The 18,238-nt window shown below is 40.1% G+C and overlaps 1 protein-coding gene across 2 annotated transcripts in view; it reads right to left on the reverse strand.

The window, feature by feature from the left end:
- Window positions 1-18,238, reverse strand: part of pik3r2 (phosphoinositide-3-kinase, regulatory subunit 2 (beta)) — a 47,626-nt gene that overhangs the window by 1,385 nt on the left and 28,003 nt on the right. For both annotated transcript variants that reach the window (XM_077556452.1, XM_077556453.1), the window contains 13 exons: window positions 14,442-14,534; window positions 11,617-11,694; window positions 9,407-9,541; window positions 8,923-9,133; window positions 8,331-8,416; window positions 7,412-7,517; window positions 7,148-7,246; window positions 6,849-7,029; window positions 6,570-6,689; window positions 3,349-3,491; window positions 3,073-3,249; window positions 2,912-2,983; window positions 802-972 (listed from right to left, as the gene is read on the reverse strand). In XM_077556452.1, the coding sequence (XP_077412578.1) occupies window positions 802-972; window positions 2,912-2,983; window positions 3,073-3,249; window positions 3,349-3,491; window positions 6,570-6,689; window positions 6,849-7,029; window positions 7,148-7,246; window positions 7,412-7,517; window positions 8,331-8,416; window positions 8,923-9,133; window positions 9,407-9,541; window positions 11,617-11,694; window positions 14,442-14,534 (1,672 nt within the window). The remainder of the gene's footprint in view (window positions 1-801; window positions 973-2,911; window positions 2,984-3,072; window positions 3,250-3,348; window positions 3,492-6,569; window positions 6,690-6,848; window positions 7,030-7,147; window positions 7,247-7,411; window positions 7,518-8,330; window positions 8,417-8,922; window positions 9,134-9,406; window positions 9,542-11,616; window positions 11,695-14,441; window positions 14,535-18,238) is intronic.

The raw sequence follows: 18,238 nt of genomic DNA on the forward strand, positions 1-18,238 counted from the left end.
CGACAACAGGTGGCACTAGCCATTCGAAATTGAGTTTTCTGCGTTAGCTTTAGGATTTGGAAACAAATATTTTTCTTTCTTTTTTCTCATTTTTCATTGGCTGTGATATCTGCAACATTGCGGCACTGCTCACGTTTTGAAAACGATTTGCCAAACCTTGTTTCGGCTGCGTCGCAAGGGTGCACATAAGTGGTGCGCCGGTGCGCATGAGCAAAGCAAATTGAATATTGCGCTCCAGTTCTGCCATCGCGCTTTTGCAGACTACAATAATGCAGCTCAGTCAGTTAGCTTGACTGCGGTCAGGCTATGCGGCATCGATTCAAGGTTCTGGTTGGCTAATACAGCTATCACTCAAATGGCAAAGGGGGGGAAAAAAAAAAGAAAAACGATATAAAACCGCACTGTTTTGCGATTAGATGATTGCACTAACCTCAATGTCGATTCGATTTCGATTTATCGTGCAGCTCTAGCGTGGAAAGTGGGACTTAGAAAAATGTCATTGTCTGTCCCATTGAAAATGAATGGGGAAAAGTTGATATTTACGTTAAATTGTGCGAATACTGTAAGTAATGCGAAATCAGACGAGATATACCCCATGAGGCGTGAATTTTTTTAAGCAAGTTGAAATTTGAACACGGCAAAAAAGTGTCGAGAATAAAAATCACATTAACATATGCGGGATGCTTCAGCATTCTCACAATTTGTGAATAGTCAACGACACCATCAAAAGAAACAAACTTTTTTGCTGTATGAGACCAAATGAAAATTCAGACTGCATTGGAGCGAGCAGGAGCAACTCACACAACAGAGCAGGCGTACGAGCCCTTCTGTGATTGGCTCTCGCGGATGAGGAAGGTTCCGTCACATTTGCCTCGCAGCAATTCCTCGGCCTGGGTGCGCTTGATGTCGCCCACATACCAGGTGCACTCGTCGTGATGGGGCGAGCCCTCGTCGTCCTCCAGCGAGTACGAGCTGGGAACACGCACAGGCGTCAGATTTACATCATTTTGCTGATCTTTGCGCAATTGTGGCTAAATTAACGGCTGCGCTGCAGTATTCGTCACTCGTTCCAGAGCTGGGTGTCAACTCACACACAAGTTTGTTTTACCATCTGTGTGGGGCCATCTCATTGACATAATGCATTTCCTCGCCCCTCCCTCTAACCCCAACCCTCAAAAATGATTGCCGACCCCTATTCCTGACCCTAACCTCAACCATAACTCGATTCAAACCTAAACTCTAAAACCAAGTCTTGACCCTCAAAAAGAGGTCTAAACTTGTGGGGGCCAGCAAAATGGCACCCACATGGACGGGTGGTCCCTACAACTCTGTGAAATCCCAAAATGTTGGCCCCACTATGTAACAAAAACAAGACCACTCACTCACAAACAGGTTTGTTTTACTATCTATGTGGGGCCATCTCATTGACATAATGCATTTCCTAGCCCCTCCCTCTAACCCCAACCCTCAAAAATGATTGCCTACCCCTATTCCTTACCCTAACCTCAACCATAACCCAATTCAAACCTAAACTCTAAAACCAAGTCTTGACCCTCAAAAAGAGGTCTAAACTTGTGGGGCCCAGCAAAATGGCCCCACATGGACGGGTGGGCCCCACAACTCTGAAATCCCAAAATGTTGGCCCCACTATGTAACAAAAACAAGACCACTCACTCACACACACACAGGTTTGCTTTATTATCTATGTGGGGCCATCTCATTGACATAATGCATTTCCTAGCCCCTCCCTCTAACCCCAACTCTCAAAAATGATTGCCGACCCCTATTCCTGACCCTAACCTCAACCATAACCCAATTCAAACCTAAACTCTAAAACCAAGTCTTGACCCTCAAAAACAGGTCTAAACTTGTGGGGCCCAGCAAAAGGACCCCACATGGACGGGTGGGCCCCACAACTCTGTGAAATCCCAAAATGTTGGCCCCACTATGTAACAAAAACAAGACCACTCACACACACACACGTTTGTTTTACTATCTGTGTGGGGCCATCTCATTGACATAATGCATTTCCTCGCCCCTCCCTCTAACCCCAACCCTCAAAAATGATTGCCGACCCCTATTCCTGACCCTAACCTCAACCATAATCCGATTCAAACCTAAACTCTAAAACCAAGTCTTGACCCTCAAAAAGAGGTCTAAACTTGTGGGGCCCAGCAAGACGGCCCCACATGTACGGGTGGGCCCCACAACTCTGAAATCCCAAAATGTTGGCCCCACTGTAACAAAAACAAGACCACTCACACTCACACACACACACACACACACACACACACACACACACACACACACGCACACACACACACACACACACACACACACGCACACACACACACACACAGGTTTGTTTTGCTATCTATGTGGGGCCATCTCATTGACATAATGCATTTCCTAGCCCCTCCCTCTAACCCCAACCCTCAAAAATGATTGCCTACCACTAGTCCTGACCCTAACCTCAACCATAACCCGATTCAAACCTAAACTCTTAAACCAAGTCTTGACCCTCAAAAAGAGGTCTAAACTTGTGGGGCCCAGCAAAATGGCCCCCACATGGACGGGTGGGCCCCACAACTCTGTGAAATCCCAAAATGTTGGCCCCACTATGTAACAAAAACAAGACCACTCACACACACACACACATTTGTTTTACTATCTGTGTGGGGCCATCTCATTGACATAATGCATTTCCTAGCCCCTCCCTCTAACCCCAACCCTCAAAAATGATTGCCGACCCCTATTCCTTACCCTAACCTCAACCATAACCCGATTCAAACCTAAACTCTAAAACCAAGTCTTGACCCTCAAAAAGAGGTCTAAACTTGTAACTCTGTGAAATCCCGAAATGTTGTGCGCCCACTATGTGACAAAAACAAGACCACACACACACACTTACTCATCAGCTTCATTCTTTATGCCGAGCCATTCGTTAATCTTTTTCTGCCTTGTGCCCTTCTGTGTCAGCCATCTGGAAACAAGACACACACGGCCAGGACGATGGATTTTACTCAATGTGGGCGACGGCGATGACGGAAAAAGCGCCGAGATTTGCCTCACATCAAGTATTGGTCCCGGATTTTGCGGAGCTGCATGAGATCCGGCTTGAGGCTGTTCATCTTCTTATCGATTTCTCTGTTATCGGAGACCTGCTCTCGCAAGTCCTGCTCCAGCTTTCGCTTGCTGTCGTGGATCTCTTTGACGCGAGACTTCAAACGCTCAGAGTTGCTCTGGATCCTGATTGGACAGAGCGATGGAAATGATGTCAGGGTCAAACATAGCACGCGGCATTTTGTGATTACTGTAATAACGAACTGATAAGCCGAACGCACTCACTTCTGAATCTCCTTTTCATTGCCCTCTCGCTGGAAGCGCTCCAGAGACTCTTTGCTGTAGCGCTCCTGAGTCTCGCATTGCTCCTCAAATATTTTGATGGTCTCGTTGAAGGCCTCGATGGCTGTGCGCTTCATCTGCAGTTCCTGTGATGGGATTGGGATTGACCAGTGACCATTCGTGTGTTTTTTTCCTTTGGTTTTATTCTTAAGTTTGTCACATTCTACTTCAGGTCGAATTACAAAATACAAATGCAAACACTTTTGTTTTGCTCCCATTTTTCTCGAGCTGAACTAACACAACGAAGTACAAATACATACACGTTTGTGTATATATGTATATAAGGGGTGTGCATCTCTCCGCAAAAGACGACCCGATACCGTTTTAAATACATTCTAGATATATTTCGATTCAGTTCAGTTCAAATCACTCGTATCTTTTAAATAATGTGATTTTACGGTTCAAACCGGTTTTTGTTACACCCATATATATAGAATACCGTGTTTATACATATACATACATATTAGGGGTGTTAGAAAAAAATCGATTGGGCAATATATCGCGATTTTACAGCGCGCAATTCTCAAATCGATTCGATATGCGGCCGAATCGATTTTTAAACATCCATTTTTTATGGAAATATTCAACAAAACGTCTTACTTAGGGTTATGATTCACACATTAAGCATGGAAGAATGTTATATTAATGGAACATTAAGCCTTAATATATTATTTCAGTGCCTGTTTGTTAAATGCAGTGGCTCAGTTATAAGCCTGAATTTTCAGATAAATAAATACATTTTCATACAAATCTTACAGCGTACATGTTCAAGTTTACTTATTAATATTTTATAAATTTGAGTAAAAAAAAATAAAATAAAAAACTCGCAAGAATAAATTTTTGGATCCGTATCGGGATTAATCAGTATCGAATCGTGACCTATGAATCGTGATACGAATCGAATCGCCAGGTACTAGGCAATTCACACCCCTAATACATATATACATATATATATATATATATACACACACACAGTATATACAGTATACATGTACAAGTTTACTGATTAATATTTTATAAATTTGAGTAAAAAAAAATATAAAAAATCGCAATAATAAATTTTTTGATCCGTATCGGGATTAATCGGTATCGAATCGTGACCTATGAATCGTGATACGAATCGAATAGCCAGGTACTAGGCAATTCACACCCCTAATACATATATACATATATATATATATATATATATATATTTATATATATACACACACACAGTATATACAGTATACATGTACAAGTTTACTGATTAATATTTTATAAATTTGAGTAAAAAAAAAAAAAAAAAAATCGCAATAATAAATTTTTTGATCCGTATCGGGATTAATCGGTATCGAATCGTGACCTATGAATCATGATACGAATCGAATAGCCAGGTACTAGGCAATTCACACCCCTAATACATATATATATATATATATATATATATATATATATATATATATATATATATATATATATATATATATATATATATATATATATACACAGTATACATGTACAAGTTTACTGATTAATATTTTATAAATTTGAGTAAAAAAAAACAACAAATCGCAATAATAAATTTTTTGATCCGTATCGGGATTAATCGGTATCGAATCGTGACCTATGAATCGAATCGCCAGGTACTAGACAATTCACACCCCTAATACAAACATATATATATATATATATATATATATATATATATATATATATATATATATATATATACACACAGTATATCTATTATATATTGAGTATTTATGTTTGAGTCATAATATGGTTTATATATTTAGACATGGCGAATGTATATCATCTTTGTGACAAAACATTCATGGCACAGACACATCCCGTACAGGGGCAACATCATATTTAGTGCTGCCACTATCGAATATTTTTAGAATCGATTAAGCTATCGATTATTTAATGGATGAATCGACGAATCAGATTCGTTTAAATTTTGCAGTAAAGCGTATTGCAAAAACATTTGTTCCCCTGATTACTGTTTATTAACCAGTGATTGGTGTTTGTTTCGTAATTCGTAGTTGTATAGCGATAAAAAAAAAAAAAAAGGGAGGGATTGATTGTTACCGGGTCGATCATTATTATTATTATTATCTTATTTTGATTAAACACAGAAGATAATCCGTCTTCTTTCTTGAAGGACATCAGAAATCAGTGCACAATTACTGCTGAGATGATGAAATCAGAGGATTTGGACAATTTTAAACTAGAAAAATGGCTCCAAACGATTACTCGATTACAGGGAGTCCTCGAGTTACGTCGTTTCAAATTTACAGCGTCCGTAGCACCTTCTTTTTTTTTTTTTTCCCCCTACCGTAATCACGCCATTTTTAAAGTTATTTAAAGTTGCGTTGTTGTTACCTCCAGCAACGGACGTCCATCGAGTATGTCGGCTCGCCATCAGGCACGTCACATTTCCGTGTTTAAGTTTAAATTAGCTCCGCTCTGCCGTCCGTCAGCAACGAATGTCCGTGCGCCAAAATATTGGGTCGCGCATATTTGCCTTTTAAAATCACTGTACAAAGTATTTTGATGTAAATATCGACTTTTAACGGTGAAATCCGACTTAAGTCGAAATTCGGGTTACATCGACAGCGTAGGAAGTGAACTCGTCTGTAACTCGAGGACTCCTTGTACTTGATTATTAACTCATTCACTGCCATTGACGGCTATAGACGTCAAAAATAAATTTTCACTATTTCTATTTAACATTTTTTTCCACTTTTGCTAGCAAGAGTTTGAAAACCTAGAATTGTTTTATTGTAAATTTAGAACATATAAAAAAATGTATTAATCGTTAGTTAACTAGTGAAGTCAAGTGATTAATTACGATTAAAAATGTCAATCACCTGACGCCCCTAATAAAATATAACAAATTAAAAATAAGGAGCGTCAGACGATTAGAATTTTTAATCGTAATTAATCGCATGACTTCAATAGTTGACTCACAGTTAATCCCAAATTTTATATCTGTTATAAATGTACAATAAAAATTGTTTTCTAAGTTTTCATAAAAAAAAAATGAAATGAAATGAAAAAATGCGAAACTAACAGAAATAGTTCACATGATTTTTTTCCGCTTATCAATGGCAGTGAATGAGTTAAAATAGTTGTCGATGAATCGATGAATTTTGACATCCTATTTTCAACTGAACCCATACCTGCGAGGTGCGCGTGTACTCCTCGTACAGGGTGTCGTACTCGCGACTCTTCTCCTGGTATTGCTCATGATAGATCTTCAGCTGCTCACCAACCTCCTCTATGCTGTTCTCCTTCACCAGCTGAACCCCGCGGACACAAAACACACGTGTTTTCGTTTTTTATGGTGCGGGTTCAAACCGCAGGGGTCAGGGGTCATTTGAGAAGACCACAACATCCACTCGTAACATTCCCAATCACAACCGGTGACTTTTCTCTTTGCGCCCAAATGCGCCACAAACCTGTTGGTATTTGGAAACCGGGTAGAGAAGTTTGGTGTCCAGCTTGGCATTGTACTGGGCCAAGGACTCATGTCGGTAATGGTTGATGAGCTCGACCACGGACAGGAAGGTGAGAGGCTCTGAGAAGCCATAGCGGCCATCTCTGTTGTAGATCTTTATAAGCTTGTTGTTGCCTCCTCTCCTGTAGAGGGCAGAAATGAGAAGGAAACTTGAGAACTGCTCGTTTTGTGTTTGTTTACAGTGACATATGCAATTACTGATATCCGATTTTTTTTTGCAATTCCAAAGTGTTTCTTCACCTGAGGGTGAGCGTGTATTCGCCCTCTAATTTGCTCGAGGCATCCCGGACGAGGAAGGTACCGTCCGGAGTGTCTCGCAATTTCTCGTTGACCTCCTCCCTGCAAATGAACAAAAACGACTTAGCAATATTTTTCACCAAAAATGATGAACTGCTTTTTCAACTACAAAATATAAGAAACTTTCAAAGTCACTGGGCTTGCAAAAAAAATTATTTAGTGATAAAAATGCGCATATTGCCATGTTTAAAAACTCGTCATTCCTACCTGGATATTTCTCCCCAGTACCATTCAGCCTCACCGAGCAGGGCGCTTGTGTCCGCCGTCATGGCTGATGCTGTCACTTTTGTCTTTGTTGGCTTTGCTGGCAGAACTAGAATCAGACGCAAACGTGCAAACTATTTCAGCAATTAGAAACTAATGTTGTCATGTTCAAAATATGCAGATTTAAGTCAGTAAACTCACGACTCATTGACGTCCACAACATTTGTATGTATTTATTAAGGGTGTCAAAATTAGTGTGTTAATTTCGAGCTAATTTAAAGTTTCTTTAAGGTCCTTTTTTTTTTATGCGTGATTAACGAGCGCCCCGGTACTGGGGGAATTCCAGTCGCATCGCAGCAGACATCAAAATTTTGCAGTAATAAATGTAATAATAATGCATAGAATTGTGGAGACTGGGGTCAAGTTGTATGTTATAATTTTTTTTAAATGTTCAGAATTACACACGTTACTTCATTTTAAAGATTAGATAGCTCTTAACTCATTCACTGCCATTGACGGCTATAGACGTCCAAAATTCATTTGATTTATTTCTATTAGTTTAACATTTTTTTCTACTTTTGTTAACAAGAGTATGAAAACCTAGAATTTTTATTGTACATTTAGAACAGATATAAAATTTGTGATTAATTGTGAGTTAATTAGTGAAGTCATGTGATTATTTACGATAAAAAAAATGTAATCGCCTGACGCCCCTAATTTTTAGTAATCTTTTTTTTTCCAGTTATGTTAACAAAAGTATGAAAAAAACATGTTATTGTACATTTCGAACAGATATAAAATTAGCAATTAATTATGAGTTAACTATTGAAGATATGCAAATTATTACGATTAAAAAATGTAATCGCCTGACACCCCTGGAATTTATTCATAATAGTAAATTGCGATAGACAAATAAAACTACCTGGTGGTGTGAGGTCTTGTTCTGCAGTTCTCTCAATGAGAAGCCGTTCCACGACAAGAGCAGGCAACTCCTCATCCAACGACAACCTGTCAAGTCATCATTTGGCAATTGATCAATACGAAGTGAAAACACCCCAGCAGCCACAATTAACTCATTCACTGCCATTGACGGCTATAGACGTCAAACATTTCTTTTAACTATTTCTATTAGTTTAGCATTTTTTTTCCACTTTTGCTAACAAGAGTATGAAACCCTAGATTTTTTTATTGTACATTTAGAACAAATATAAAATTTGTGATTAATCGTGAGTTAACTAGTGAATTCATGTGATTAATTACAATTTTTAAAAAAAATAATCGCCTGACGTGAAAAAAAAAAAAAAAGATTACTTAAAATTAGGGGCGCAATAGTTAACTCATGATTAATCACTAATTTTATAAATGTACAATATTAAAAAAATCTAGGTTTTCATACTCTTGTTAACAAAAGTGGAAAAAATGTCCAACTAATAGAAATAGTTCAAATGAATTTTTGACATCTATAGCCGTCAATGGCAGTGAACGAGTTAACAAATACTGATTATCCAACTTACAACGGAGTGGAGGGGCCAATCCTCATCAGGAGCGGTCCAAAGATCTTGCCCAAGGCGTGCGTATCCAAGGCGTTGCTGGCCTGCGCCTGTGTCACCTTAGCCAGGTGTGTGAGGAGGAACTGCAAGGTGAGGCGGTGATGGAGAGGGACGGTGGCGGAATTCTCCAGGACCCGGCTTACTTCTCTGTCATGGCTGCCAGCGACTGCACCATCTGGTGGAGGGAGTCACATTATCAATGAGCAGATGACTTGACTTGAGTCAGACGTAAGTCACCAATTAGGAATCGCCACTTGGCTTAAACTCAACAGCATTCATGAGACCCGACTTGACTTGGACTACAAAACAAGTCTTGCCTGTTGAAAACTGAAAACATGACTTAAGACTTGCTTGTAGATGAAAAATGATTTTTTTTTTTTTTTACGACTTTCAAATATTTGACTTATCGCATGAGTGTAAATAAAATCCAGTGGACTTTGCTTTCTACCTGCTGACTGCTGCGCGAGAGCAGCTTGTAGCTGAGCATATGTACAGGCGGGGATGACAGGTGAGGGAAGGTCTCTCAGGTAGTGCGAGACACACGCTGACAAGATGCCCACGTCTGTCTGAGCGATATCACTCTCTGCATAAAAGGACCGTCAAGAATGTGAATGTACAGTATGTTAAGAAAGGACAAGGCACGCTCTGAAAGAAAACCTGTTATTCTACTTGAAAAGGAACTTGGATACATATTAGAGCAAGCGCTATGGAAGGAATAATTAGGGCTGAAACGTTCAATTGAATAATTGACAAAGGAAGTCAAAGCAAAATTTTCCACATTAACTCATTCACCCCCAGCCATTTTCACTGAAGCAACCCCCTTCGCTCCCGGCTGTTTTACTGGATTTTGACTGATTTTGCAAGGCCCACACAATATTGTGTTCTATTGCTATAAAAACATGGGACCAACCTAAAGAAAGATTAGAGTCTTTCCTTTCATCAGGAAAAAATATATATTTCTATCTGTTTCCGTTTTGCAGCAATTAGCATTAGTGTATAGCTAAGTTTCATCATTATTCACAAATCTGTTTAAAACACTGGGGGGAAAGCCTTTAAGCAACATGGCCCTGGTTGATCTCTCATACTCTGCCACCTGCTGGCCGTTTTTATAATAACTACTATTGCTTTAAAAGGAACCCCTGACTGTAATGACAAGTTTGCTCTATATTATCTATTTGGTTGTTACTAACATAACTATGAGATTCCTTTTCCAAAAATCATTTGCAGTTTTAACACATTTTGTAGAAACTTTATTTGCGTTGTGACGTAAATAACAATGGCGGCGTACGTCCAAACAAAGTTTCTACAAAATGTATTAAACTGCAAATGATTTTTGGAAAATGAATCTCATAGTTGTGTTAGTAACAACCAAATTCGGGATTCCTTTTAAGCGTCCTCTTCAGGTCAGATGCTGCATCGAAGCCTTCTGCATGCTCTAGCATAAAGAAACATTGAAAAAACATATAAATACGTTTTTGGGTCCATGGTAATATTTCAAATAGAACGTTTTTATACGTTTTTGGGAGCAAATGAGTTAATGATACTACACACACGTGTCACACTGTATACAAATAAGTTGGCACGATAGCAGTAAACAAGAAGGAAGGAGGACTTAAAAGAAAGAGAATGTTACACTTTAAAAGTAGTTTTAAAAAAAACAGCATAATTTGCGCACATCAAACTGCTTCACTGGCCCTAAAAAGTCAACTTAAATAGCGCAAATGAAACACTATCCTTGAGATGAGACATGTGGGCTGCTGAATAGGTCACTTTAATAATCAATCATTTTTTTATCATCAATTTATAACGATAACCGGAGCTCACAACAGAAACTCTACACTCATTTGCCGACTCCCACGTCACTCACCGGGCCAGGCCTAACATTTTAAAGCCAAATCGTCAGATAGTGTGGTCCGAAGAGTGAGGATGGTGACCCCAAGTGGACGCAATCATAAATCCATTTCACGTGCACGTTTTGTTGTTTAATAATGCAAAAGCCATTTTTGTTCCATGAATTGATGGGGTCATTTGCAAAATAATTGGTTGTAAAAAATATTTGATGGATGCGGACCTAGAAACAATAACAATGTAGACTGACAAATGGTCCAGACGAAACGAAAAAACAAAAATTGCCAAAACAATTTCGTTAACGAAATAAAATAAAAACGAAAATGCTTTTTAAAAAAAACGAAAACCAACTGAAACCACATTTTATGTTCACAAAACTAAAACTATAATTATAGCAAAAATGTCCTTTGTTTTAATCTTTGGTAATAAATTTAATGCACGAGCCTTTGTGGATGATTTTAAATGTCATTTTAAGTAGATTTATTTTGATATTAATCGGAATAAGGAGATTTGAACGCGTGTCACACAAAAGTGACGTCATCTAGCAGCAGCCAATAGAAGAGCACCTTCGGATGACGTTGCTCCCGTTGTGTTTTTTAAATATAGCGCACAAGTAATACACACTAAAAAAAAAAAAAAAAAAACTAATACTGAAACTAACTAAAACTAAGAATTTATGAAATAGCTAAAACTAATAAAAACTAACAATTAAAACTAACTACATTTAAAAAAAAACTCAAAACGAAATAAAAACTGTAACTAAAATGAAAAATTCCAAAACTATAATAACCCTGGTCCAGACTGACTCACCTTGAATCAAACTGTGCGTCGGGCTGTCTGAAATGGAGGAACTAGCAGTCATCCTGTACAGAGTTGGGGAATCCAGACCTAAAAAACAGAGAACCATTCAAGTGGAACAAAACAAACAAAAAGTCGTAAAGAGAAGAAACATCCTTTGAGCAATTCAGAAAGCTAATTTGCTAGTTAGAAGGTGGACGAATCCATTAAAAATCAAATTAGAAGCAAAAGATTGTCGTTGCGAGATGCATAGCTGTTTTTGTTCTTTTTTTCAGAGCCACAAAAAACAGCTGCTAATTCCACATAAGGCCAACTCAAGAGAAACATTTTATAGAAGATTTTCCACATATAATACAAGGCAGCACAAGTCATTTTTAACTTACTGGAAAAAAATTGACTAAAATATGTTCTAGGTTGCCCACTAGTCTAAACTACGGTCTTTTGGTTAAGCAGCAAAATCCGACGTCAGAAGGCGGCCATTTTGCCACTTGTCGAGTGAAAATGACGTCACAGTTGCTCAGGTCTCAGGTAACAACCAATCACAGCTCAGCTTCAGCAAACAGGTGAGCTGTGATTGGTCGTTGGCTGAGCCCTGAGCCCCTGAGCAACTGTGACGTCATCTTCAGTCGACAGCAAGTGGCAAAATGGCCGCCCCCTGAGATGGATAAAAATGGCTGGATTTTGCTGCATAACTCATATTCCACAAATGTGATATTAATCAGAATGTCATGTTAATGCTAGCGAGGTCACATATAACATATTATTGTCGAGAAATGTTTAAGGTTGACTTCCTCTTTGAACTAAAAAAAAGTTGCCTTATATTATTACATCTACACAACAAATTGATGGATAAATAGTTTTGAAGTTAGAAGCCAGTAAATTGTTTGTTCACCTATTTTTCTACTTACTGTAATTTCTGGACCAGAAGGCGCACCTGACAATAAGCCTGCGCTAGCTAAATTTGGGGAATACTACACATATAAGCCGCACCGGACTGTAAGCCGCAGGTGTTTTCAATGTTACCGCACCGGGTTCCCGCTACTTCATCTTCCATAATGAGGGCGCAAATTGCCTCGCTCTTGTTCTGTCTCTCCTACTCTGTTTGGCGTCACTTGGTTTGTTTTGCTCTGCCTGCCGCTTCCTTTATAGTGCGCCCCCTTGTGATCTGATGGATAAGCCGCACCCTTTGTACTAGCCGCCGGGTCGAATAAAAGTGAAAAAAGTAGCGGCTTGTAGTCCAGAAATTACTGTACTTTAAAGGGACTGCAACATGAAAAAATTACTTTTGGGAGCTTTTAGCTATGTTAAAATGCTAATTCCTCACCAAAAACATGGCCAAAGTTGTGTTTTCCTCCATTCGGCCCCGTGTTAAAAATTCGAGGTTATTCTGCTCTCCAAGCACCAGCCCCTCCCACCCTGAGAAAACGAGCTGTTGGCACGGTTTGACATCATTGCGTGCGGCCCCGCCCCCGCACCGCCTCTGCGGACTAAACGCACGCCCACTTTCTCTGAGACCTCCCACCATGGGATAATGATTAAAGTAGCTTTTATCAATAAATATTCTGTCCAAATCAATTCAAAGCAAATCAATTATTCTTCACATTTGCAATGCCAAAGTGCAATGAAATGACAATTGGCTGTCTTAAAATCCATTGGCTGACACGAGTGTAAACTACAGGTAAAACATTTGCGCTGGTGAATTTAAACAAATTACTCAAATTACTAAGCCCTTATTGAAACTCATAGTTCTGGTGGTTTGATCAGCATTTTTTTCCCCAACTTTGCGTAGTTTTTAAAACGCTTTATAAATAAAGTTGAGTTGCGTAATAACACTATATATACTGTAAACCCAGTTAATTTCTTTACATTATATTAATACAATATGGTGATATTTGTCTTAAAAATTAGGGGTGTGCCAAAAATTGATTCTCATAAGAATCGCGATTCTCATTTAGTACGATTCAGAATCGATTTTAAATGTCGCAAAATCAATTTTCTTTCAATTATTTTATACTGTCTTGCTTGCCTTTGTCTGTGTGTGCCTTTATTTGAAGCGCTGTTCATGTTGTACCCGGCTTGGCCACTGAGGGGCAGTGTGGTTTCACGCGGTCTAATACACTGTTAAGTTGTAGCCACATTAGAGAGTAGAAGGAAAAAGTCACGATTAAGTTATTCCAATAAAAGTTGTTTTTTTTCTCAGTGTGGAGCAGCAAGTTAGCATTAGCGACTCAGACTGGAGGAGATCATTGCAATTCCTTGCATATCTATAGATTGAAGCAAAAATCATTGGCAATCAAATCATTTTGGGGGGGAAAAAAAATCGCTCCCAAACGAAAATCGATTCTGAATCGAATCGCAGGCCCAAAAACCGGAATCGAATCGAATCGTAAGACCACCCCTGTTAAAAATATAACCCAAAAATTGTGTTGTTTTTGTGGGTTTGGATTAATGGCATTTCTAATATGGAAAATTGATTTGTTACTCAAGTAATTTGAGTTACAGTATACTGCATACCAGTCAAGGCCCCACTTTACTTAAAGCAACTGAAAATGGCCAATTACTACAATGAATGCAGTGTGCACAAGTCAGACAGGAAGTACTGTGGGAGGTGCTTAGCGTGCCATACGAAACTTTGATGTGGAAGGTCTGCCCTTTTGAGTCTTGATACGTGCAACGAGACAACAAAGGAGGTAATGTCACATCCACACACGCCGTCCTCCGCGTCCACGTGTCCGCACGTCGACACTCGTGCAAAAACGTGAAGGGGAGCGAAGAGGCAGATGGCGCCAGGGAGACACTCGCAGGCGGACGCAAAGACGGATATAGGATCTGCCTACCTCTCTGCTCGATGGCTTGGATCAGGCTGACGAGGGCGGCGGGAGCCGTCTCTGGCGGGGCGAACTGCTCGCTCAGGTCCGGCACTGAAGCAGCTGAAACAACAACACAAATCACTGTTACGCGTCCACCGCGGAGCCTCCGGAAAGCCGCGGGGGTCCCGTGAGATTGACAGCCCCGCCGTAAACGGGGATCATTTGGGTAGTGGGCAAGCGTATACAATGTTAAAGAACACATGACTAAGCAAAGGCCAGCGTATAAAAAGTAATTTTAGCCTGTTTCACAAGACGCGCACCTGTCGACCTAAACCGGTGCGCTTCTGCACCACCTAAAAAAAAAAAGACTTAGCAAGTCCCGCCCACAGGGTTCAGTCAAAACAAAGTATATTTATGGGAATGCTGAAAGCATTCAGTGTCAAATTATTTCACAGCCATCACTTTTCATCTCATTCGTCAGTATTAAGTTTTGCTTCGATATTATTGAGTTCTAGAGGGTGTTAGAAAAAAATCGATTCGGCAATATATCGCGATATTACAGCGCGCAATTCTCGAATCGATTCGAAATGCGGCCGAATCGATTTTTAAACCTAATTTTTTTATGGGAATATTCAACGATTAATTACGATTAAAAAAATTAATAATCTTTAGGTCGCGTCAGGCAATTAAATTTTTTAATTGGAATTAATCGCATGATTTCAATAGTTAACTCACGATTAATCACACATTTTATGTCTGTATTTCTAAAAAGAAATTCTAGGTTTTCATACACTACAAAAAATGTTAATGTAATGTTAGTACACGCGCACCTCGCAGGTATGGGTTCAGTTGAAAATAGGATGTCAAAATTCATCGATTCATCGACAACTATTTTAACTCATTCACTGCCATTGATAAGCGTAAAAAAATCATGTGAACTATTTCTGTTAGTTTCGAATTTTTTCATTCCATTTCATTTTTTTATGAAAACTTAGAAAACAATTTTTATTGTACATTTATAACAGATATAAAATTTGGGATTAACTGTGAGTCAACTATTTAAGTCATGCGATTAATTACGATTGAAAATTCTAATCGTCTGACGCCCCTTATTTTTAATTAGTTATATTTTATTAGGGGCGTCAGGTGATTGACATTTTTAATCGTAATTAATCACTTGACTTCACTAGTTAACTAACGATTAATACATTTTTTTATATGTTCTAAATTTACAATAAAACAATTCTAGGTTTTCAAACTCTTGCTAGCAAAAGTGGAAAAAAATGTTAAATAGAAATAGTGAAAATTTATTTTTGACGTCTATAGCCGTCAATGGCAGTGAATGAGCTAAACACTTTTTGAATTCAATTACGCACATCTGCATTAGCATTGAATGAAAAGCTGCACTAAAAAGGCCGTACAAGTAACAACTTTACAACCGTCCGTGTACAAAATCAAACATGGTTTGAGTCGAAGTGAAAGATTACGGGAGAAAGCGAAAAGAGAAAAAAAAAAAAAAGAGCTATCCCATTTCCCTCCCTTTTCTTTTCTCCCGTCGAGCTTTCCCTTCTCCCCTCCACTCTGTCCCGCTCGCTGCTTCGCCTTCGCTCTTTGCGTGAGTGGAGCACAATAAAGGATTTCATCAAAACTCCTGAACAAGCAAAAAAAAGCCCGGTGGCGCTTTGCCAGGCGCGGCCCGGGCCGGGACGGAGAGGCACGCAGCAGCGCCTCCTATTCGGGGCGGGGGGAAGGTGGCGGGCGGGGGTAACACCGGGAGCAAGGGAGGGCCGGGGCCTGACCGGGGCTTGGCACTAGGCTTCTGTTCCTGTTAAATCGCTGCTGATTATTAATTTGGGGAGTTGAGACGAGAAGCGCCGTGTCAGCACATTCCATTCTCGCTCTCTCGCGCTCTGGTTCTTGTTCTCGCGTCCCCTGAATGTCTCTCGTTCTGTCTTTTGCTCCGACATTCCTTCTCCTGCTTCTCTCCAGGACTCCTTTTTTTTTCTTCATTTTACTGCCTTTTGTTCTCTCCACTTTTTATCCAACTTCCCCCCCCCCTCCGTATCCTTCTCCCTCAGTTTCCATGCCTGCCAGTTAAACATGAAAACTTTGCCTGGCAGCGTCTCCGGCGCACACAGAGACAGACCTCCACCTCTTCTTTATCCCTGTCGGCCATCTGGAAACACCCCCCCCCCCCACCTCCCCCCCACCCCTTCTCTAAACCCAGTAGCTCTCACTTGGATGTACTTGGATTCCCATTTCTCTACAAACGGCATTACGTGATATCATTCCCCGCAATATGCCTCTATTAGACGTTGCAATTATCTAAAAAGTGCGCGGGAATGCTGACAGATGGTGTCACGGAGCCGCAATGCCAAAGGAACGAAATGAATTGAGGACTTTAAAGCCGGTATAAAATGTCATCGTGTGAGCAGAAGAGGGATGTCAGCAAAGTAATCTGATTGGATGTTCGCTTCTCCCAAGGCACCATTCCTGACACAGGGTCCGACATTAACTCTTTGACTGCCAGACGTTTTCAGAAACGGGATGTCGCCAGTGCCAGCCGATTTAAGCATTTTGACTGATCTTTCAAGGTCCACAGAAAATGTTGTGTTTGACTGTGGAAACACACACACTACCAAATGAAAGATTGAACTCTCATCTTTCATCAGAAAAAAAAAGTTTGTTTCTACCTTGGAGAAAATGGTTAGTTTCACCCAAATGCTCTGTTTTGAAACAAAATACGGAGAAATCAAGCTTTTTGTGAAACGATATTATTTCATGCACTCTAGTGAATTTGACACCTTTTTTTTTTCCATGAATGATGCCACAAACACCTAAACAGTACTTTACTTCTGTAATACACCACCAACAACAATGAAAAAGTGTTTTTTGATAGCAAAAAACATTTATTTACATTCACCAGTGTAACAATTTGACAAAACAATTTGGCAAACTATTTACAAATGTGTGCAACTGTGGTACTATTTACAATTGTGTGGATGTTTCAAATACAGTTTTTCTTTGTGTAACACTCCCCTGCGTGCAAGGGGACGCAGCAGGATTTGCACAACAGATTAGTTTCACTGCGATTGCAGACGCTACACTTGTTTGCTGGCTTTTTCCCCCGGGGAATAGCAAGTATATACTGCAGCGTGTGTTTGGCCATGTTGCCATCAAGTCTACTCTCAGGATCATGATACGGTGACGTTACGGTGGTGTTACGTCTGGCTTCCTCATGTCCTTCACTTCCTATACCGGGTGGTAAGAGATGTTCTGATCCATCTTATCCGCTCCATTCATGGTGGCATCGTAGTCCATAACCAGTGTCTTCTCCGTGATCAGACTGTACCCACTCCTCCGATGAATATGCATTGGACTCGGGGCACTCTTCGTCGTCCGATTGAACGTCCGCCTGTGCAGAAGTGCTCGGTTGTGCTCCGCGTTTTCCGGCGTTAGCATCGCTAGCCGGTGAGGCTTTATGACGTGATCATAGCCGCCGCGTCAACGCTTCCAACTTCGGCGTCAACCTCGGAGTCACCATCATCATCATCGTCGTCATCAATGTGCTCTTTAGCACTGGCTGATGCTTCTCTTCTTTGGAAAAAAACGATCAAGCGTGAGCTGCTTGCCACCGGTCGCCATTTTCGCTTTCTCAGCCATTGTCCCCTCAACATTCTAGCTCCACCTCACGTCTTCTACTGCTGACGCCTACCCGATCTTGTTCAAAGAGAGTCATCGCTGCCATCTAGGGGCCAAAAATAGTCATTATACTAACTAGATCTGCTTGATACTTTCAGCACAGCTGGCCAAGGCTTTCCTCC

The sequence above is a fragment of the Vanacampus margaritifer genome, chromosome 2, assembly GCF_051991255.1.
Source record: "Vanacampus margaritifer isolate UIUO_Vmar chromosome 2, RoL_Vmar_1.0, whole genome shotgun sequence".
In the NCBI taxonomy this organism is placed as follows: domain Eukaryota; kingdom Metazoa; phylum Chordata; class Actinopteri; order Syngnathiformes; family Syngnathidae; genus Vanacampus; species Vanacampus margaritifer.